At 31.2% G+C, this 23,229-nt stretch overlaps 1 protein-coding gene across 4 annotated transcripts; it reads right to left on the bottom strand.

Moving 5' to 3' along the window:
- Nucleotides 1–296: 296 nt before the first annotated feature.
- Nucleotides 297–23,117, bottom strand: LOC18592805 (LRR receptor-like serine/threonine-protein kinase EFR). Of its 4 annotated transcripts, none has more exons than XM_018129870.1 (7): nucleotides 22,369–23,117; nucleotides 21,090–21,614; nucleotides 19,579–19,668; nucleotides 17,795–17,935; nucleotides 15,640–15,783; nucleotides 14,493–14,705; nucleotides 297–539 (listed from the first exon to the last, which is right to left on the bottom strand). In XM_018129870.1, exons 1-7 carry the CDS (start codon nucleotides 23,084–23,086, stop codon nucleotides 349–351), a joined length of 2,022 nt encoding a protein of 673 aa, XP_017985359.1. In that variant the 5' UTR covers nucleotides 23,087–23,117; the 3' UTR covers nucleotides 297–348. The 4 variants fall into 4 exon arrangements, with proteins under 4 accessions (XP_017985359.1, XP_017985358.1, XP_017985357.1 ...); XM_018129869.1 differs by having other exon boundaries at nucleotides 297–515; nucleotides 19,579–19,722; XM_018129868.1 differs by having other exon boundaries at nucleotides 19,579–19,722.
- Nucleotides 23,118–23,229: the final 112 nt, after the last annotated feature.

The following is a 23,229-nucleotide window of genomic DNA, read 5'->3' on the forward strand; positions in this document are numbered from 1 at the left end:
ATATTTCTTTTACTTTTATTTTTCTGTAACGTAAATAATTTTGCAATTTAAACCTAGTTGGTTATTTATTCAATTTATACTTCTTTTACTTTTATTTTTTCCATCATTTATATAGTTTTACACTATATAATATATATATATATATATATATATATGCTCTTTTAAGACAACACAATGATCAAAATTTTAATTTTTTATTTTTTTACAAAATTTATTTAATAAATATTCTTTATCCATTTCACCACAAAATGTTATTATATGTTTTTTTCATGTATGTAATGGGTGTGTGCATATGAGGAGGACTAGCTTATTTTCTACTCTTAAAATAAACTACATTAAAAAATGGAATTAAATGTTGTTGAGTAGATTGCCAGATAGACTATTGTTTTGGAGCAAAATTTCTTTCAATGAAGAAATATTGAAGATGGAAGGTGGAATCTGCCCACTTAGGTGCATATGAGAGGCATAAAATACCTCCAATTTAATAAGATTTCCAATCTCGCTTGGTATTTCACCTACAAAAACAGAAAAAAAGGAGCCTACTTGGATTGTTAACATTGCAATAATAATATAGAGATCTATTTGCAATCAAAATCACGTGCACAAAGAAATTCTATTTTTGTTGAAGTTTTTGAATTATAAAGTAATAAATACTTTTAGTAATGCCATAAGTTTGAGTAGGAATAAAATATAAAACCATACATTCTAAATCAATGCAATTTAGATCAATCTTCTTGAACTTGGTTAAATTTTCATTACATGATGCAAAATTTTGAAGATTGTTGTATTCTCTTATATTTTAGGGTGACATATATCATTGTACAATACTACTTTGTACGGAATTGGCCCAATCAGAAGGCTTCTATTTTTTACAGAAAATGTCTCCAAAGAAAGACTGTCTACTCACTTCCCAATGGATCTGACCACTTGCAAACATAATTAAAACCGAATTGCATGACCTCATTTATTTAATAATTATTTTCTTAATATTAATACAATTCATAATTAGTGAAACTATTTGCTCTAAATTTATGAAATTATAAATAAAATTAATTAAATTACCAAAAAAATTCATAGAAAGAATTTCATTCTTATTGAAAAAATGAAAAAACTATTTGATTTGCATAAATTAGAGGCAAGGTTTAGGGTCTAGTGCTATTATGATTTAGACTCATATTGGTTATTAATTTTTTTTATATATTTACATTTTACTACTCCTATTTGCTTTTATTTTTTAAAGAGTTGCTAAAAGACAAAAGCAAATGCCACTTGGACTTACCTTAAGTGGTAAAAGTGGCATAAGTTTTGAGTAGAGATATGAAGTTTGAACTGCATTGTTCCCTTTTGTACAAATAAAAAAGAAAAGAAAAACAAAAGCAGATTGTAAAGAGTAAAATCATAATTGAGTTATTCAGTTGGAATTTCTCACAAAAGAATTGTTGAGAAGAGTTCTTTCTAAAAGTGCTTTAAATAAATAAAATATTATTTGATAATATTTTATTTATTTTTAATAAATAAATAAAATAAAAGATATAACTTTGTTAAACCAAATTACAAATTTTAAAGTAAAAATCTTTTTGTTAATTGAAAATAAAGAAATCAAATAAAAATAAATAAAGTCAAGTGAAAAAATTCAGCAAAGAAAAAAACAATGTAAAATAATATAATTTTTTGTATAATTTCATGAATTATTGAAAGGTAAAGTGTGAATGTAAAAAATATTTATTAGATATTTGTTGTTATATTGTTGTATTTTAATATGAAGAAACTATAAAAAGATTTATGATACTTTAATTTGCCTTTGTTCAAGCTAGGCAATTGCTAGATTCAGCCTTTATAGCTAATGAGATGATAGCTTATGATAATATGTGTTGGGAGTTCTTAGAGTTGATAATGGAAAAGATGGGGTTTGGGAGGAGATGATGAAAATGGATTATGGAATGTGCTTCAACTATCTCAATTTATGTTCTTGTAAATGTGACACCCACAAAACCAATTAAATTGCAAAAGGGATTGTAGCAAGGGTGTCCATTGTCTCCTCTTTTGTTTAACATGGTTGTAGAGGTCTTCAGTTGTCTAATGGGTAAAGCCAAAGAAGAGGACATTTGTAGCAAAATCTATTTTGGTGCTAGAGGTTTGCAGTTGTCTCATTTGCAATATTCTAAGGATACCTTATAGTTTTGTCAACCTAAACTTGAGTGGTTAATAAATATGAAAAAAGTACTACGATGCTTTCAAATTATGTGAGGATTAAAGATAAATTTTTAGAAATGTATCTTTATGTGTGTCAGGGTTAACGCTGAAATCTTAGGAACTCGGGCTAGTAAAGTTCATTGTAAGGTAAGTGGGGCTACTAAAGTTCATTGTAAGGTAAGTGTCCTACCATTTACATAATAGGATTTACCATTGAGGGCTAGTCAAGCTTCGATGAAAATTTAGAGGTCATAATCAAAGTTTGGTTTACTAGTGTTGGTGTGTGTAGAGGCAAAATTAGAAGGGTGGAAATGAAAGCTGTTATCTTATGAAGGTTGAGTTACACTGGTGAAGTTAGTACTTAGCAATTTACCTACCTTTTTTTATGTCTTTTTATTTAGATGCCTTAAGGAATTAGGGATGAATTAAATAAAATACAAAGACGATTTCTTTGGGTTGGCAATAATCAAAAGGGTAGTGCACTTTGTTAAATAGGATAATGTCTATAACTACAAAGAAAAGGGACTTGGGATGGTTAATCTAGAAATCAAAAATAAAGCCTTTCTTACTACATTGTTATGTTTGTATAGGAATGAACCGAAAAGTCTATAGAGAGAAATCATGGCAACAAAGAAGGACTATGATTTGTGTGCCTTGTTACCTAATGCTGTGGTCACTTGTAATTGCTCAAACACTTAGAAAAATATCATATCTCTTTTAATGCCTATTAACAAATTCTTGTTGCAAGGAAGGAAGGCTTTGTGATTACAGGGCATGGAAAAATAATGGCTAACAATGGAAAATTGAGCTCAAGCATCAATTATTCAATTGGGAATTTCATGCATGGACAAGATTATGGAGTTACCTTTAACAATACACCTTGAGTGATTATTTAGAGTACGAGCTTATCTAGAAAGCTACAACTAATGGAAGGTACTCCTCAAAATCTTTTGGTAAACTTGTATTAAATTCCCAGGATGAAAACAACGATCTGTGGAAAAATATTTGGGTATGCTTCTTACAAAGTTATGGTTTGTGTGGCAACTAATGTGGGAAAAGATAGCAGTTGAGTCTAAACTAGAAAAAAAAGTTTAATTAGGGCTTAACAGACTCTTTACATGTTGTGTAAGTAAAGTTCAGAAACTATTAGACATTTGTTTTTACATGTTGTGAGGCTTGGAAGGTTTGGTGTAAGTGATGCTTAGAATGGAACATAAATTTGATCATATTTAACGATCCAAAATTATTTTTCTTGTCATGGAGAACAATGTCTGATAGTGGGGATAGACAAAAGGTTTGGATGCTTGCTTTCTATGCAATTACATGGTCAATATGGTAGTTTCAGAATGATGTGATTTTTTAATAAGAAGGTAAGGGATATCTCTCAGCTTTATGATCTAATTAAACTTCGTGTTGTAGTATGGGCAAAGAAAAAGTGGCTCAAATTAACATAATTGACGAAGCATATATCGAAATGTCCATACAAGGTGAAAATGTTGGACAAAACTAGAGTTGTGAGACTGAAAGTTAAATGGATGGCTCCACAAAAGGGATGGGTCAAATTCAACATTGATGGGGCATCTTTTGGCAATCCAAAAAAGGCAAGTATTGGAGGACTTATAAGGGATCATAAAGGTTCAATCATAGTCAAGTACTTAAAGTCAATTGGTGAAGGGGATTTGAACCTTACAAAAATTTAGGCAATCAAAGACGTGTTTTGCGTTTTCATTAATATAATGGAACACAAACAGTTTAATTTATAGATAACAAGTGATCCCAAGAATATAGTGTTATGGATAAATAAACCTTAAAAGGCCTCTTAGAGATTTAGAAAATGTTTGATAAGAAAGAAAGCATGTAAAAATTAATCCTGACTTGGATGGTAACTCATGTATTGAGGGAAGCAAACAATGAAGTAGATATATTAATGAAGGTGGGAGTACAAAGGAGTTTAAGACTCTTACAAATTTTTTATTAGACATGTGATAAAAGTGAAATATGAATTTTTTAGAATCGTATGAGGTAAAAGGGGCTCTAACTTAATAAGGTTGAATGCATATTATTGTGGGCGGGTGAGGCCAGAACTTTCCTTAATTTAAATAAAGAGAAATTCAAGTTAAAACATGACTCCATCACAGAAAACTCTTACAGCATGTTTGGTTCACAAAATGAAGTGTGTGACTACTGCCTCAGTATCTGTGTAATAAATAGGTCTCTTTCCAAGATAATAAAGCTATAAAGGGAGTTAAGGCAAGGTTGTTCTTTATTTTTTTTCTTTTTAATATGGTTGCTAAAATGTTTACCTGTATGATGCCAAAGGCAAAGAAGGAGAACATTTATAGTGGCATCTTAATAAGGGACAATGGGTTAAAAATTACACACTTACAATTTGCAAATGACACATGCTAGCCAAATTTTGACGAATTGATAAACATGAAGAAAATGTTACGTTCCTTCCAAATAATATCTGGGTTGAAGATAAACTTCTAGAAGAATAGTTTATTTGGTATTAGAATTAATAAGGAAGAAGTGGACTAGTTAGTTAGGGTAAGCAAAGGGGGCTTAACAGGGAAAATAAAAAAAAAAAAGATAAAAGAGATTAAGGACAAAGCAAGCATAGGGCCAAGGGAGAGTAGTAACCAGAAGAAGAAAAAGAAAAATGGGCTAATGGGGGAAGAGTTAGGGCACTTGGAAATAGAAAAGAAGACAGAATGTGCAAAATTACAAAAGGGAGACAGAACTTTCATGATGGGCAATGCAGAGATATTGAGAAGACTCTAATGTCTAAAGAGGAAGGAGATTGGTTCGTGTATGAAGTGGAATTACAAAGGTGAAGCATACTAAGAGGGAGGCTAAAAGATCCTAGTCTCTTAATATCAGGCGATATGGTTGTCAAGGAATTTATCAGCAGTAAGAAAAGAAAATCAAAGGGGAAAACCAAGGTGCAACTAAAAAAGTCTGCAACAAACAAGCGACTGAGGGTATAGAAGAGCAAGGGGATAACAGGGATAACGAAAAAGTACAAAAGAACACAACGAAAGGGATTTAGGTGGTAGAGACTCAAGAGAGTAATCACGGTGAGAAGTATTATCAAAATAATGGGGTAATTGGGAGTAAAGATTCAGAGCTAGGGGAGGTAATCAAAAGAAAGGGGAAGTCTAAAAGAAAGCAAAAAAATGAAGAAAAAATTAAGGAGATTATTGAAGGAAACCAAAGAAGGTGGGATGGATAACAGTTGTAAAAGGAAGGCTATAAAGACTAATTCAGAAACAAAAAGAAAGACCAAAGATAAGTGGAAGGAAGTAATTGCGACCATGGATGTAAGCAATAGCTTAGGCCTGAAATTTCTAGGAGAGAGAGACAATTATCCAAGCATTCATGGATCAAGAGATGGAAGGAAACATCAAGTAGGAGCGAGTGATGGCAGTACGTTCCAAGGAATCAGGTGAGTGTTTTTTCTCAATGATTTTATTTACTTGGAATATTAGGGGGATTGGAAGGGGGTAGAAGAAAAGAGCTATAAGAAGGTAAATTAAATTGAATAAACCAAATATGGTATTCATTCAAGAGACTAAATTACGCAAGGTTAACAATGAGATATTTAAGAAATTATGGCCAAGAGAGTGTGTGTGTGGTAAAGTAGTGGAGTCAAAAGGTAAGTTTCGAGGACTGATTAGTATCTGGCAAGATAACTTTTTCAAATTGGAGGAATGTATTCTACATAAAAATATTATTATGTTGATTGGTGAGTTGAGAAATGGTCATGTTAGGTGTGGGTTTGGCAATATGTACTCGCCTAATGATGAGGGGGAGAGAGGTGTTGTATAAGAGGAAGTGAAGCAAATCATGGGAGGTTCAAGGGTCATATGGGTGCTAAGAGGGGATTTCAACGCAATCAAGAAGGAGGAGGAAAGAATTAACAAGGGGAATATTGGCAGAACAGCTAGAAGATTTGATGAGTTTATAAATGAGATGGGGTTAATGGACCTCCCTATAGTGGGAGGGAGGTTTATGTGGAGTAATATAGAGAAGGGACAACTTTTAGTCTTCTTGACTATTTTTGTGTGGATGTTGAGGTACTGGAACTAAGAAATGATATGATCCAAAAATGCTTACCAATATCGATATCAAATTATAACCCAGTATTGTTAGGACCAGGAAAAGTGGATTAAGGTCTTACACCTGTCAAGCTCTTCAATTTCTGGATGGAGGAGACAAGTTTTCAATTAGTTGTGCAGGATTTTTGAGGGCAAAGTGGCAGTGACAGCCAAAATGTTAACGGGCTATGGTCAAAGCTGAAAGGATTGAAAATTGTACTGAAAGTGTGGCAAAAAAAGGTCTTTGGTAGTGTGTAAGAGAGAATAAGCAAACTAAAATCTGAACTGCAGATTTTGAATGAGAAAATATAAGAAGGGGAAGGGGGCAGTGATTGTAGCCATGAGGCAGTCAGCAAAAGGGTTGAGCTTTGAGAGTTGTATAGGGTGTAGGAGAGAAAAAGTAGCAAAAGTCAAGATCTAAATGGGTTGTTAAGGGTGATCGTAATACCAAATATTTTCATGCTTTAGCCTCTGCGAGAAGGAGGAACAATCTCATCCATCAACTGAAAGTAGAGGATAAAGTTATTACCAAACCTGGGAAAATTAAAGAGGCTATTGTCAATCACTTCACCACTTTTTACAAGAAAAAAAAGTAATGAAGGTAAGGAGGTTTAATTATCCATTTAAAAAATTAAGTTGTGAAGCTGTTATAATTCTTGATAGAGAAATTACAAAAGAAAAGGTTTGGGATATGATATGCAGCTATTATGGTAATAAGGTCCTAAGGCCTGATGGGTACAATCTCGAGTTTTTTAAAAATCAGTGAGTGGTTATGAAAGATGACATTATGGGCTGTGTGAGGAAATTCTTCACAGACGGAACAATGGAGGAAGGAGCTAAAAATTCCTTTATTACCTTCATCCCTAAAGTGACCAACCCTATACGTTTTTCAAAGGATAGACCTATTAGCTTAGTAGGTAGTGTGCATAAGCTTATTTCAAAACTTTTAGTAAATAAGCTTCGATTAGTGGTTGGGGAGGTGATCGGGGAAAAACAATTTGCATTTATTAAAGGGAAACAGCTCACTAACTGTGTTTTAATTGCCAATGAAGTGTTAGATTTGTTGAAAAAGACAAGGGAGGGAGGATTCATGCTAAAGGTCGATTTTGAAAAAGCGTATGACTGTGTGGATTGGGGATTTTTGAATTTTATAATGACTAAAATGGGGTTTGGTGATAAATGAAGAAAATGGTTATGGGATTTGTGATGAATGCAAAAGTTTCTATCTTGGTGAATGGGGTGGCTATTGATCCCTTTAAAATGGGTAAGGGATTGAGGCAAGGACACTCGTTGTCCCTTTTTCTTTTTAATATGGTGCTAAAGGCACTCAGCCTAATGCTGGATTAAGGGGTGGAACTGGGGTTGTGCAAAGGAATTTCGATTGGTTCCAATGGGCTTTAGATATCACATTTGCAGTTCGCTGATGATACAATGATATTTTACAAACTAGAGGTTCAAGGTTTTATTAACACCAAGTGAATTTTAAGGTGTTTCCAAGCAATGTCAGGGATGAAAATTAATTTTTGTAAAAACAGCTTGATAGGAGTAAGGACTGATGACTAGGTTACCAAAGAGGAGGTTGAGAGAATCGCTTGTATGGTAGGCGAGCTTCCTTTGATTTATTGGGAATGCCATTGAGAGGTAACCAAGGGTCATTACAATATGGAGACCCATTGTCGAAAAGTTTGAAGCCCGACTTGCGATATAGAAAGCAAAACCTCTATCTATAAGGGGTAGGGGGACACTTTTAAAGTTTGTTCTCAATAGTCTCTCGATCCTTTATATGTCTGTTTTCTAAATACCTAAAGGAGTTATACAAAAGCTTGAAAAAATTAAAAGAAGATTCATGTGGTGTAGGAGCAAGGTGAAAAGGAAGATTCACTATATGGAGTGGAACAAAGTGTGTGATCTTAAAGAAAACGGAGGGTTGGGAGTTATCAATCTTGAGCTGAAAAATAGAGCACTCTTAAATAAATGGCTTTGGAGATATAGGAGAGAGAGATACAGCTTATGGAGAAAGGTTATTGTTGAGAAAGTATGAGGGAATCCCACCAATCTTCTCCCGAAGGCTAATACCAATAGGAGAAACTCAAGAGTTTGGAATAATATCTTAAAGCCTTTAGTTTTTACTAACGATTTTTCCTTATAAGATGATTCTAATGTTCAATTGGTTATTAAGGATGGCAGTCGAATTCTCTTTTGGGAAGACAAGTGGATGGAAAGGCAACCCTTGAAAGTTAGGTTCCCAAGAATCTATGTGCTAGCCATAAATAAAGAGGGGTACATTCGAGATTATGGTAAATGGGATGAAGAGCTGTGGGTATGGGAGGTGCAACTAAGAAGACAGCCATTTGGATGGGAAGAGGAACAATGGTCTTGGTTTAAGCAAGCAACTGAGGAATATCACTTAAGTAGAAGCTTGAAGATACTCTCACTTGGAAAGGAGCACCTTCAGGCCAACATACTATCGAATCATTCTGCAAGCTTAGCTCAATGTGAAAAGGCAACAGAGACAATATTTGGAATAAAATATGGTCTAATCTTGAACCACACTGGATTGAAATGTTCTGTTGGTAGATGATGCATGAAATGGTGGCAATTAAGTATGAACTTTTGAGAAAAGGGCTACTTAATCAAGAAACAGCTGGCTGTGTCCTCTGCAAAAAAAACCTAGAGACAATCAACCATTTGTTTCTTCACTGTGAGGTGGTGAGGCAAGTGTGGATGAGATGGAGTGCTGAATGGGGAGTTTGTTGGGTGGTTCTTGGAAGATTGAAAGAGTTCTTTGAAATCTGGAACAACATTGCACTTAGGGAAGGTGAAGGTCAAGTGTGGGCACTGACGTTTTATGCAATCTCTTGGTCAGTATGGCTCCAAAGGAAAAAAGTTATTTTTAGAGGAGCTAGTTGGGATGGTAACCAAGTTTGGGAAAATAGCAAGTTGAAAGTTGTGGTATGGGCTAAAGCCAAATGGCCTTATAAGTATGTTTCGACAATAGACACGTATCGAAACCCTTCACTAGGGGCAGCAATAACTCAACTAAAACAAGGTAGAAAGGTAATTGGATGGGTTAAACCAGCTCTAAGGGAAATGAAATTTAATGTTGATGGAGTGGCGAAAGGCAGCCTTAGAGAGTTTGGAATAGGGAGTGTGATGAGAGATGAACATGGACACATTAAAATTATGTTTTCCAAATCTATAAAGGTGGTGGATGCTAACTTGGCTGAAATCATAGCTATAAGGGAGGCGTTCATTCTCTTTATAGCTTCCAAATGGGGAAAAACAAAGTCGTTGATTATTAAGAGCAACTCAAGCGATGCAGTCAAATGGGTGAATCAGCCGACCAAAGGGCCATAGAGGTTACGAAAGTGGATCCTTCACATTGAAAGGTTGAAGAAAGATGTGATAAGCTAGCAAGTTAATCACACATTTAGAGAGAATAATCAATTGGCTGATAAACTGGCCAAAGCAGGGATTCAACGTGTATAGGAACTTATCAATGTGTTAGACTAGAGTGAATGGGAATAAGTATGTGAAAGTTTTGTTCGGATACTTTTTCATGATGCTGCAGTGGGAGATTTTATCTAGTTTGAGATGTTTTTTCTTGATTTTGTGTGTTTTTGGGATCTGTGGCTCTTTGGTTTTCACATCCTTATGTTGGGATAAATGTGATCTAGGTTTTTGTAGAGATTGATGTTTTTGGACTTCCTTTTTGTTTAGAGTATGAATATGATGTGTACTGGACAGTCAATTGCCTACTTTATTCTTAGGCTTAAGAGGTTATGCTTATTTTTGAAAGCGTACAGAAGATTTTTTGTGTACATTGCTTTTGAGAGCTACTGGAGAGGTATAGGGAGGCGAAGATTCCCTTCTTTTTTGTATAGATTTTTGGATACAAGGCATAGGTGTTGAGTTAGGGAGGTTACCTTCTAAGTGAAGAGTAACAGATTTGAACTGCTTGTTTTTCCCAAAGATAAACCAATTTGGTTTCCTTTGATATGAATACATATTAACTTTCAAAAAAAAAAGTAATAAGGAAATGGTGATGAATTAGGCACCCGAGATTCACAGTAAGACTAAAACTCTACCAACTACCTATTTGGGTTTACCTCTTAGAACTAATCAATCATCATTGATAATATAGAAACTATTGATTAAAAGGGTGGAAGCAAAATTAGAAAGTTGGAAGGCTAAATTGTCTCATGGAGGGAATGTAACTTTACCAAAGTCTATAATTAATAGCCTGCCAAACTTTTTAAAGTCCTTATTTAAAATGACTAGTGAAATTTAAAAAAAAAAATTGGAAAGACTTCAAAGAAGATTTATGTAGGTGGGTTCTAGCAATAATAAAGGGGTGCATTATGTGAAATGGGAAAACATTTACAAATCTAAAGATAATGGAAAGTTGAGCATTGTTGATCTAGAAGTAATGAACAGGGCTTTCTAACAAAATGGTTATGTGTTATGGGAATGAACTAGAGGGCTTATGGATGCAAGTTGTGGCTGCTAAGAATGACTATGAACCTTGTGCCCTTTTACCTAAAGCTGTTGTTACTAGTAAATACCCAAACATATGGAAAAATATTATTTCTCCTCAATTCCCTACTGATAAATTTTTCTTACAAGTAACAGTTAATTTGGGAGTTATTGAAGGTGATGGTAAACCGATACAATTTTTGCATGATGTGTGGCTAGAAAATATGATCCTTGGCTATTTTCATTGACAGTCAATAAACAAGGAAGACTATGAGTTTGGAGAGTGGACTAACCATGGATTGCATTGGAGAATTGAGCTTAGAAGACAACATTTTGGTTGAGAGTTTAAACAGTGGACAAGGCTATGGAGCTTCCTGAGAGAATACACATTGGCTGATGGATTCGAAGATGACTTAATATGGAAAGCAATAACTTGTGGTAAGTTTTCATCCAAGTCCTTCTGTCATTTAGTTAGTAATCAATTGACTAAAGGCAACGAATTATGGAAGCAAATTTGGCTTAACTGTGCCCCATATAGAATAGAATTATTTGTTTGGCAATTAATGTGGGAATGTATTGGTGTGAAAATGATGGTAGTTAAAAAGTTAATAGAGGAGAACCAAGCAAAATGTGTGCTTTGAAAACAACAGCATGGAACAGTGCAACTAAAGGTGTCGAAACAGTTGGTTCAGTCTTTTTGGTTTTAAAATTCTCAAAATCAAAAGAACTGAACTCATTCTTTAAAAAAACCAAAACCAAACCAAGTTATGATAATAATCGAAAAATTGAAAATCAAAGTAATTCGGTTAGTTCAGCTCGGTTATTGAAAACCAAACGATAAATAGAAACTAAAAAGGTGGGTTAGAGATTTAATAGCATTTCAGCTCCCATGCAACATGGCTGAGGTTTTTCCATCATTCACACCAAGCAAATAGGAAACACCTAAGTAGTAGATAACTCCAACAATCAAATCTTTGATTTTCAAAGGCAAAACGAACTATAACAGCTAATGGGCAACCTGTTTAATCAACCAACTACATCTAAGGAGTACAAAAAGTAATTTTTTGCTACAATTTGCATTCAATGATACAAAGCAAGATTCACGATCAACAACCTCTGATAGAACATTTGAAGGCTCTCAAACAGAACAACCAAGATAAGCACGAATACTAATCTTTAACCAATACAAATATACTAGAAAAAGAAAGATTAATTGATAGTCTATTTGCAACTTGCGCCAAATAATCTACTTGTTCTAAATTAAATTTCCTTGCAACAAAATCCCAAACTGAGATGATTAAGTACATTGCCAAAACAAGACCAATATATAAGAAATAAAACATGGTAACTACAAGATGAGGTCAAAGAGAAGTGATGGTGAGAGTGAGATGCGAGAAAGGAAAGCAAAAGGGGAAGAAGTAAAAAGGACTTAGAGTAGAGGAGGTCTGTCGGCAAAAAGAGAATTAGGCATTTATTTCCCTTCGGTAGGAAAACCCCAAATTACCCCCTTTTATAAGTATATTTAAATTTGGTAAGTTCAATTGGAAAATTCCCAATTGAAACCAAACCAATTTAACCGTTTCAATCGAACTTAATTACTCAAAATAATTGAACTAACCGAATGAAAAAAATTGAACTCAATTTAATGCAGTTCTTTGATTCAATTTGCGTTTGCACGCCCCTAAGTGCAACACCTTTTTTTTTTATATATGTGGAGACTTGGAGTGTATAAGGGGATGTTGTGTACAAATTGGAATGTTAACTAGGTCATTCACGAAAATCCAAAGTCATCTTTCTTATCTTAGAGAATGTTGTGTTCAAATGGAGAGAAGCATAAGGTTTAGAGGTTATCATGTTATTTGATTACATGATCCATATGACTATCTCACAATGAGGTTGTTCTTAAGGGAAAACTTGGAATGCTAATAAGCTATATGATTAATTAAGCTATGGGTTGCCCTATGGAGTAAAGCAAAATGGCTGAAGATGTTAGAAAATGTAGACAATATGTTTAGATGCCCACAATTAGTATGCATGGTGCAGAAACCAACCATTGCAAGGTAGGGGATTGAATGGCAAGCTCCTCAAGAAGGTTGGGTGAAATTCAAAGTGGACAGTACGGTAGTAGAAAAGTAAGGACTAGCAAGAATAAGGTGTGTGTTGCATGATAATGTAGAGTCCACCATTTTAAAATTTTCCAGAGCAATTAGGCAAGGTGACTCAAACGATGTTGAAGTGCAAGCAATTAGAGAAGCTTTTATTCTTTTTAGTGAAACTATTGGGCATAAACATGTTAATCTTTAAATGGAGAGTGACTCTTTGAATGTTGTAAATTGAACTAACAAGCCTCATGAAACTCCATGGAGATTTAGACAATGTTTGGTCCAGTTAAAGAACTTGCAAAAAAATATTACAAGCTGGAAAGTTACACATGTTTTAAAGGAAAGGAATATGGAAGTTGATTAGCTAGCTAAAGAAGGTGTTGGAAGGGAAGTTGAATTACTCCAAATATTTGAATAGAGTTGCTGATGGAGGCATATTTTAAACTCTTGCTTTGTTTTTTTCTCTTCTTTTCTTCTCCTCTGGTCGGCCATAAGTAACTAAGCGCCTAGCCAATAGGCATTCCTTATGGGCATATTTACGATGCTAGATCGACATTTCTTGCGACTGTATTTGTACGTGGAGTGCCAATCTAACACTTCCCAACCAAATTTGACCGTGGACTCCAAATCCAATGTTTCCTTTACTGAATTGGGCCAAGGAGATCTAAATTTGGCCTTAAAGTTGTCGCTGCCATTGCCCTCCAGTGATAGGTGGAGGAAATTTAAAGAGAGAAAGAAAAAGAAAAATGAGAAGGAAATAAACTACTTAAGGGTCTTTTAATTGTAATTTTCTAAAATGAGTAAGGGCATTTTGGTTTTATAACTTTAGTAAGTATGGAATAGCAAATATCACAAGGATTGTGTCGAATGGTTAAGCCAAGATTTTGGGGAATAGCCATTACCAAAAAATGGCTATTCTCCATCCAAAAGGTAACCAAACATTTGAAAAAAGAATAAAAGGTAATAAGGGGGTAATGGCTTAATCATTCTTGCTACCAAATATGTTGTTAGCTAGTTGGTCTCTAATGGTGGCAACTTTATCTATGGAAGCAAGGTTCATGTAGGATTCGGACAACATATATCTAGATAAGAAAACTACATGATCTGATTTGGACACTGAAACTGCATGACCTGATTTGGACACTGAAACACAATTACACTTTAATCATATGAGTCAAGAGGAGTTTGAAGTTAATGAGGAAGCTGACGCACACAATCATGGGGATGGTGGGATCCAAATAAGTAAATAGACAGTATGGAATTATCTCTATTTTGAATTTGAATTTGAATATAATTGAGAAAGCAAAGTTGGGGTAGGACTCTATTATGGAAAACCCTCAGCTAAGTGGACTCTAAGGCTGGCAAGTTAAATGTAGAGTATTGTGTTCCAAGGATTCGGACAATACAAGCCCAAAAGGAAGACAGTAAGGTTCGAGCAAGAACCAATGATACATTGATGTACCTAAACATTCCCAAATCTAGGTTTTTTAGCTATGAGGGGTTATTTACTTTTAAATTCTACATGTAATTATAAAATCCAAAGCGGTTTTTAAACCAAAATTTGGGTCAGTAAAAAATAATAAAAACTAAAATATAAGCTTTAAAATGAAATGTAGAATCTTACCTTCCAAACTATTTTCTCCCAAATATAATTCTTTAAGCCAAGTTAAATTTCCAATACTTCTTGGAATAAGGCCAGAGAACGAGTTTTGATTCAAGCTTAGAATTTTGAGCTTCCAAGCATTAGAGATACAATCAGGAATATTTCCACTAAGATAATTACCCCATAGTCGAAGCACCTCAAGATTTGAATCCAAGCTCATACATGGCAATTTACCTTAAAAAAATACAAATTAAATTATTCCATGAAAAAGAATTTTAATGCATAAATAAATTTTTAGTTATTCGATTTTAGAAATGCATATATAAATATTTAATCAATGACAGTAAAATTGAAATAATTTGTTATAAGTTTGAGATCCAATAAAAAGTTATGACCTTTAAAAGTTAGATTATTGGGAGTTTGACGTTGCATATGTATGGTTATTCCTAAGAAAATATTTCATTTAAAAAGGGGATAAAACTTTATAAAATTCTATTAAATTTTAATATTTATATACCATATATCATATTAAATGCAATAAATTGAACGGAAAAAAAAGATCAATGTGAAATAATATAATTTTTTAAATAATTTCTTAAATTATTGAAATGTAAAGTGTGAAAGTAAAAAAATCTATTAAATATTTGTTGCTCTATCGTTAATTTTTAATACTAAGAAACTACAAAAAAATTATGATATTTAAAAATAATTCATTAAATTTCAACTAATTTTAACATTTAAGTATTGAAGGAAATGGAACTTTAGCATTTAATTTTTAACACCAACTTAGTGCATTTTAAAAATTTCAACCTATTTAATTACTTATTCAATTGATATCTTTTAACTCTTTTTTTCAGTAATGTAAATAGTTTAACAGTTTAAACCTATTTAGTTATTTATTCAATTTATACTTCTTTTTAATCTTATTTTTCCCCAGCATTTATATTGTTTTACATTATATAGATATATATATTGTTTTATAAGACAACACGATAATAAAAATTATAATTTTTTAAAGGTTTTGTAAACTTTATTTAATAAATATTCTTCACCAATTTCACCTTAAAATGTCATTTTATATTTATTTATAACCCATGTAGTGAGTGTGTGGTGGCACTAGGAATAAACTACATCAAAAAATACAATTAAATATTATTAAACAAATTACCAGATAGGCTATTGTTTTGGACACCAATATTTTTCAATGAAGAAATGTTGAAGATGGAAGGTGGAATCTGTCCACTTAGGTGCATATCAGCGGCATAAAATATCTCCAATTTAATAAGATTTCCAATCTCGCTTGGTATTTCACCTGTAAAAGTGATACAAAAATTACAATAATAATATAAAAAAAATACCTTTTGCAGTGTCAAATTTGAGTAAAAACAAATGGAAAGCCAAAAATCATTTATATATATATATATATAATTGAAAATAACTTGGATCAATCTTCTGGTTAAATTTCCATTATATGATAATGCAAAATTTTGAAATTTTGAAGGTTGCTGCATTCTTCTACATTTGAGGATAACATATATTGTAGACCCCTCATTTTGTTCAAAGTGTCTTCTTAATAATTAAAATAAAATTTGTAAATTAAAATAAAACCAAAAGATCAAGAAAATACCCAAAAACAAAAAGAAATAATGATTAGAAAAAAAGGAAAAGAAGAAAACCGATCCTTTCCTAATCCATCTCTAAAACAACCTAATTAAACTAAAATTCAAGAAAAGAAGTTTAAAACAAATTCAACCACAATGGGTACACAGAGACCCATCCATGAACAGCCAAATACACGCAATCAAGAAGCAAAAGATCAAGAATGAGCAATCAGCAGAGAGAAATAAGTTCTTGGATTTTTGGGATTTCTAGTTTAGATTTAGGAATATCGGATCCGCTTTTGAGAGAATGACTCCAATTAATAGGAAGTTTTTGAGAGTTTATAGGTGAATTTTGATGAGATTCTGACACAGGTGGTCCACGGCTGACGACACAGGACGGTCCGGTACCGAAGTTCTTAATAGAGGGGGAGAATAAAGTGTTCAGAGAGATAAGCGCTCATTATAGAGGAAGAAGGGTAAGTGTAAAGTAAAGATAGAAGAAGACTTTATCATTTTATACAACTTCGGAAACGACGCCATGTCATTGAGGAAGAGGAGGCTTATACGTCAAGCCCGAAATGATGTCATTTTGCGTCTAAGAGGAAGAAGCTTTGCAACCTGGCGCCAATCCGGCTTAGTCCTAAAGCCCAGTAGTTTCGGCTTTTCGTTTTGGGTATTTTTAAACCCAATGAGGTAAGGTTTTTCATTTCTTTTAGTTTTTTTTTATTATTTTCCTTTTTCTAATATTTTTATTTATTAAAAATTGGTTGTTAATTACTTTACATATGCACATAAATTTAGATATTAAAAGCTTAAAAAACCAAGGAAAAATAAAAATATAATACTAAGTTCATTTACTTGTTTGTTTATTCACTTGTTTTTTTTATTCTTGTTTTTTTTATTTCCATTATTTTGTAGAATATTAGTTAAGAAAATAAATTTTAAGAGTCTAGAATAGTAAAGTCATGAAAATAGAATACGACAAATAGGTTTAAATCATAAGAAAAATAAATCTTAAATAAAAATTTTATAGCTACTTAAGATAGATCATTTAGAGGAAAAATTATTTAAACTTTTTTTGGGTTTTTACTTAAACATTGGGAAAATCAAGAAAATTTCTCTTTAAAAATTTCTTGATTTTCATCAAAACATTGGGAAAGCTTAGAAAAAAAGTTTCCTAAAAACACTATTGATTTTTGTCAAAATGTTGGGAAAATCATGAAAAATATTTTTTAAAAGAATTTTAGATTTTTGCCAAAACATTGGGAAAGCTCAAAAAAAAAAATTAGTTTTCACCAAAACATTGAGAAAACTAAGAAAGTTTTTCTTTCAAAATTTTTTGAATTTTGCCAAAACATTAAGAAAATAAAAAAATATATTTTAAAATTTTTTAGTTTTTGCCAAAATCAGGGATACACCTCAACCGAAGACAACTAGAACATAGGGCTTCAGATCACGACTTCCTCTATCTTTTTTCTTATGCAATGAACCTCATCGTGTAGTATAATGTCCACTTCGAGCAACCCTTCATGCATTATATACCTCCAATCCCAAAGATGACTTAATCACAGCACTCAAGTGACAAAGTCAAAGAGTAGCAGGCAAGAATTTAATTAATTATAACCTTTTGTAGTAGGAATTTTAAATCAAAAATGGAAAATCTTAAGCAGAAAATGATGATATCAAATATATATGCTTTAAAAATACTATTTAGAATCTCACCTTCCAAACTATTATAATCCAGTTCTAAGTCTTCAAGTCTAGTTAAATTCCCAATACTTCTTGGAATATTTCCACTGAGATGATTACCCCATAGCCGAAGCACCTTAAGATTTGAATCCGAACTCATGCATGGTAATTTACCTTAAAAATAAAAAAATACAAGTTTGAATTATTTCACAAAAAAAATTTGGATGTACAAATAAAATTTTTGTTATTCCTTTTTAACAAGATGCACACATAAATTTTTAGTTAAATAGTGTACAAATAAAGTAAAACTGAAATATTTTGTTATTAATTCAAGACCTAATAAAACGTTATGCCAATTCAAAATTAGATTATAGGGAGTTTGATGTTACATTTATGGTTATTCTTTAGGAAATATTTCATTAAAACTATTGATAAAATTTTTAAAAATTCTATCAAATTTTTAATATTACATATCATTATCTATATTATTAAATGCAGTAAAGAGAAAAAATTGAATAAAAAACCGATGAATGCGTAATCATATAATTTTCTAAATAATATCATAAATTATTGAAATGCTAAATCTATTAAGAAACTATAAAAAATTATGATATTTAAAAATAAATCATTAAAAATTCAACAAATTTTAACATTTAATTAATGAAGGAAATGGATCCTTAACATTTAATTTTTAACACCAACTTAGTGCATTTTAAAAAAGTAAACCTAGTTAGTTATTTATTCNATTGAATTATGTGTTTTGTACTTGTGTATTACGTTTTAGCCAGTTTCGAATTTTTTTGGAGAAAAAAATGACCAAAATACCCCTGTGTGGTGAAAATTTTATTTTGATTGTTTTGATCTAAAATAGTATATATTCTCTAAAAAACTCGATATTTAACAATGATTGCTAACAAGAAAGGAAAGAAACTGATATGTAAGCTTTGCGAGGTTCCGGTTGGCATTCCGGATAATGAGTTTCAATCGGGACGTCGCGGCGATTGTCATGGCCTGAGGGAGGTTCCGGGTCATGACAAGTTTGATGTTACATTTATGGTTTTTCTTTAGGAAATATTTCATTTAAAACTATTGATAAAATTTTAAAAACTTCTATCAAATTTTTAATATTACATATCATTATCTATATTATTAAATGCAGTAAAGAGAAAAAATTGAATAAACAACTGATGAATGCGTAATCATATAATTTTCTAAATAATTTCATAAGTTATTGAAATGCTAAATCCACTAAGAAACTATGAAAAATTATGATATTTAAAAATAATTCATTAAAAATTCAACTACTTTTAACATTTAAGTAATGAAGGAAATGGATCTTTAACATTTAATTTTTAACACCAACTTAGTGCATTTTGAGAAACTAAACCTAGTTAGTTATTTATTCCATTTATATCTTTTATTCTTATTTTTCTATCATGCAATATATTTTTTTCAATTTATACTTCTTTTACTCTTATTGCTCTATTATGTAAATAGTTTTACAATTTAAACCTAGTTAGTTATTTATTCAATTTCTACTTCTTTTACTCTTATTTTTTTTATCTAGCATTTATATTATTTTACAGTACGTTACATACATGTGTGTGTATATATTTCTCTTTTATAAGACAACACGGTGATAAAAATCGTAAAATTTTTTGTTTACAATTTTTTATTTGTTTACACCATAAAATATTATTGTATATTTATGTTTCACCTATGCAGTGGGTGTGTGCATATGAGTAGGACTAGTATATTTTCTACTCCTAACATAAAATACATTTAAAAATGCAATTAAATGTTATTGAGCAGATTACCAGATAGGCTATTATTTTGGACACCAATATTTTTCAATGAAGAAATGTTGAAGATGGAAGGTGGAATCTGTCCACTTAGGTGCATACCAGCTGCATAAAATATCTCCAATGAAATAAGATTCCCAATCTCACTAGGGATTTCACCTGCAAAAATGGTAAAAAAAAAAATTGCAATAATAGCATAGAAATCTATTTGCAATCAAAATCACTTGCACAATAAAATTCTATTTTTGTCAAAGTTTTTGGATTATAAGGGAATAAATACTTTTTGCAGTGCCGCAAGCTAGAGTAAAAGCAAATGGAAAGCCAAAAATCAATATATATATTTATATATCAATAAGATTAAAATTAACTTTTTTTAAAGGGATTTAAAATAACTTAGATGAATCTTCTTGAGCTTGGTTAAATTTTCATTATATGATAACGCAAAATTTTGAACATATGTCATCTGTAATATTACTTTATAGAGATAAATTAGAGGCTATTTGATTAGCATATAAATTAGAGGATTGGTTTAGGGTCTAGTGCTATTACAACTTATATTCATTTTGATCGTCAATTTTTTATATATATTTACATTTTGTTACTCCTATTTGTTTTTATTTCTCAAATAGTTGGTAAAAGAAAAAGGAAAATGTCTTTTTGGCTTAGTTCAAGTGTAACGGGTGACATAAATTTTGGGTATCTTAGATTTGAGTTGCATTATTTCCTCTCTGGCACATATAAAAAAAAAAGAAAAAAAAACCAAAGCAAAAGTTGTTAGGAGTAAAATCATTATTGAGTTTATCTGATTGTTGAGAACTTTTAAAATTTTTTAAATAACAGTTTTCTTTTTTAAAAGTGTTTTAAATAACAGTTAAGAAAATATTTGACAAATTTAATACAGATAGACACTAAGATATAAAAAAATTATTTGATAGTATTTTTATTTATTTTTTCAATAAATAAAATAAAATAAAAGACATAACTTCATTAAATCTAATTATAAGTTTTAAAATACAAAATAAATAAAATTAAAAATATTATTGTAAGTTGAAAATAAAAAATAAATAAGTCAGCTGAAAAAATCGAATCAAAAAGACATGAATGTGAAATAATAAAATTTTTAAATAATTTTTCAAATTATTGAAAGTTAAAGTGTGAATGTAAAAAATTTATTAAATATTTATTGTTATATCGTTATCTTTTAATTTTTAATATTAAAAAATTATAAAAATAATTATAATTTTTTAAAATATTTTTTAAAAGGTAAAATAATTTAAAATTTGACTAATCTTAACATTTAAGTATTGAATGGAGATATCCTTGGATACTTGGATATCCATACTTGGATATCTTGGATATCCAACTATCCAAGTCAAATTCGCTAAGAAAGTACTTTTCAATTATAATAAGAATTAACATTTGTATATAACTTCTTGTGGTAAGAATTTAAACCAAAAATGGAAAATTTTAAGCAGAAAATAACGATACCAAATATATAAGCTTAAAAATCCCATGTAGAATCTTACCTTCCAAATTGTTACAATCCAGAACTAATTCTTCAAGTCTAGTTAAATTTCCAATACTTCTTGGAATAGATCCCCTCAATTCATTTTGAGCAAGCACCAAAACTCTAATGTTGCTTAAGCTACCGATTTCCATAGGAATGGTACCTTTAATTTTGCAATCCATGACACGCAAATCTTGAAGTGATGTAGAGAGATTTGAGATAGAAGTTGGAAGAATGCCATTTAATAAGTTTGATGATATCTGTAAGACACTTAGATTCTTGCAGTTTGCCAAAGAAGAAAGGAAGCTCCACTCATGATTTGGAGTTTTTGTGGTTAAATGATTCGACCAAAGGCGTAGCTCCTCAAGGAAATTGAAATTGCCAAGTGTATTCGGAATAAGGCCAGAGAACGAGTTTTGATTCAAACTTAGAATTTTGAGTTTCGAAGCATTTGAGATACAATCAGGAATATTTCCACTAAGATAATTGACCCCTAAGTTAAGTATCTCAAGATTTGAATCCAAGCTCATACATAATAATTTACCTTAAGCAAAAAGAAAAAAACAAGTTAGAATGTTTCCACCAAAAGAATTTTTGATGCATAGATAAAATTTTAATTATTCCGTTTTTTAAAATAATACACAAATAAATTTTTCATTAAACATTACACAAGTTTAACTTCTTGTACTAAGAATTTTAAACAAACAAATTAGATCTTCAATAGAAAATAATGAAAACCAAAATATAAGTTTAACAATATAACTTTTAAAATAAAAAATGAAAAAATGAAAAATCTTTTTGTCAATCACAAATAAAAAATAAATAAATAAAGTCAAGTGAAAAATTGAACCAAAGAAGGATGAATGTAAAATAATATTATTTTTATATAATTTCATAAATTTTTATTACGAGGCCAGGAGTGAATGGAAAAAAATCTATTAAATATTTTTTGTTGTATCATTATCCTTCAATTATTAATAGTAAGAAACCATAAAAAAATATAATTTTTAAAATAATTGATTTAAAATTTGACTAATGTTAACACTTAAATATTGGAGAAGATAAATATTAAAAAAATACATGCAAAAAAACTTTTATAGAACAAATTTTGCTACCTAATACTATTATACTATACCTTTATTATTAATTATAATTCTTATTCATATTTTCTTTTGGCATTTTTTTATTAATTAGAAGTAAAAAGTACTTTTGAATTATAATAAGAATTAACATATATAACTTTTTGTAGTAGGAGTTTAAAACCAAAAAATAGAAAATCTTAAGTTAAGAGAAACTACCAGATAGAGTATTATTTGTCAAAGAAATCAACTTCAGTGACGATAAATTGAACATGCTTGAAGGTATAGAGCCAGAAAGTTGATTGTATCGTGCATGAAACATTTTCAACTTTTGAAGATCACCAATCTCGTATGGAATTTCTCCTTGAATCAAATTGTATCCCAAGTCCAAGGTCTCCAAGTTTGACATGTTAGCAAGAGTTGGAGGAATTGTACCTGTGAAAGTATTGTTGCTGAGGATCAAGTATTTAACTTTATGTAAAGCTCCAAACCATGAAGGAATCTCCCCATTAAAAGCATTGTAACTCAAATCAATGAGTTTCAAGCGACGCAACTTGGCCAATTCTTTGGGTAGATAGCCATGGAAATTATTGCCACTCAAGTTAAGTGAGACTAGGAATGAGAGATTCCCCAGGTGTGGAGCAATAGTTCCCTTAAGACCCATGCCTGAAAGATCCAAGACAGAGACTCTTCCATAGCGCGCAGTGCAAGAAATACCAACCCAATGACAAACTGAGTTAGTTTTGGACCAATTATTGGCCAAGACATCATGAGGATCAAGGATTTGGTTTTTGAATTCAAGAAGTGTAGATTGATCTGTGGTGAGATTACTCAGACTCGTACTCATACTCATAGTAAGACAAATCAATAAACATTGTATCGGCAATATAAAAGAAAAATGAAATTTGATATTGTCCGTAAGCGTGGGATTACTCATCAAGCAAAGAGCAAGAGAAAAGAAACTTAAATTTGATGAAAGGGAGGAATAATTAAGTAGGAACTTAAGCATTGCTTAAATAGAGTCTAACTTTTCCTTATTTAAGGGACCCACACGTATGACTTTTCTAACAAATGACATCT

The sequence above is a fragment of the Theobroma cacao genome, unplaced genomic scaffold (genome assembly GCF_000208745.1).
Source record: "Theobroma cacao cultivar B97-61/B2 unplaced genomic scaffold, Criollo_cocoa_genome_V2, whole genome shotgun sequence".
NCBI lineage: Eukaryota > Viridiplantae > Streptophyta > Magnoliopsida > Malvales > Malvaceae > Theobroma > Theobroma cacao.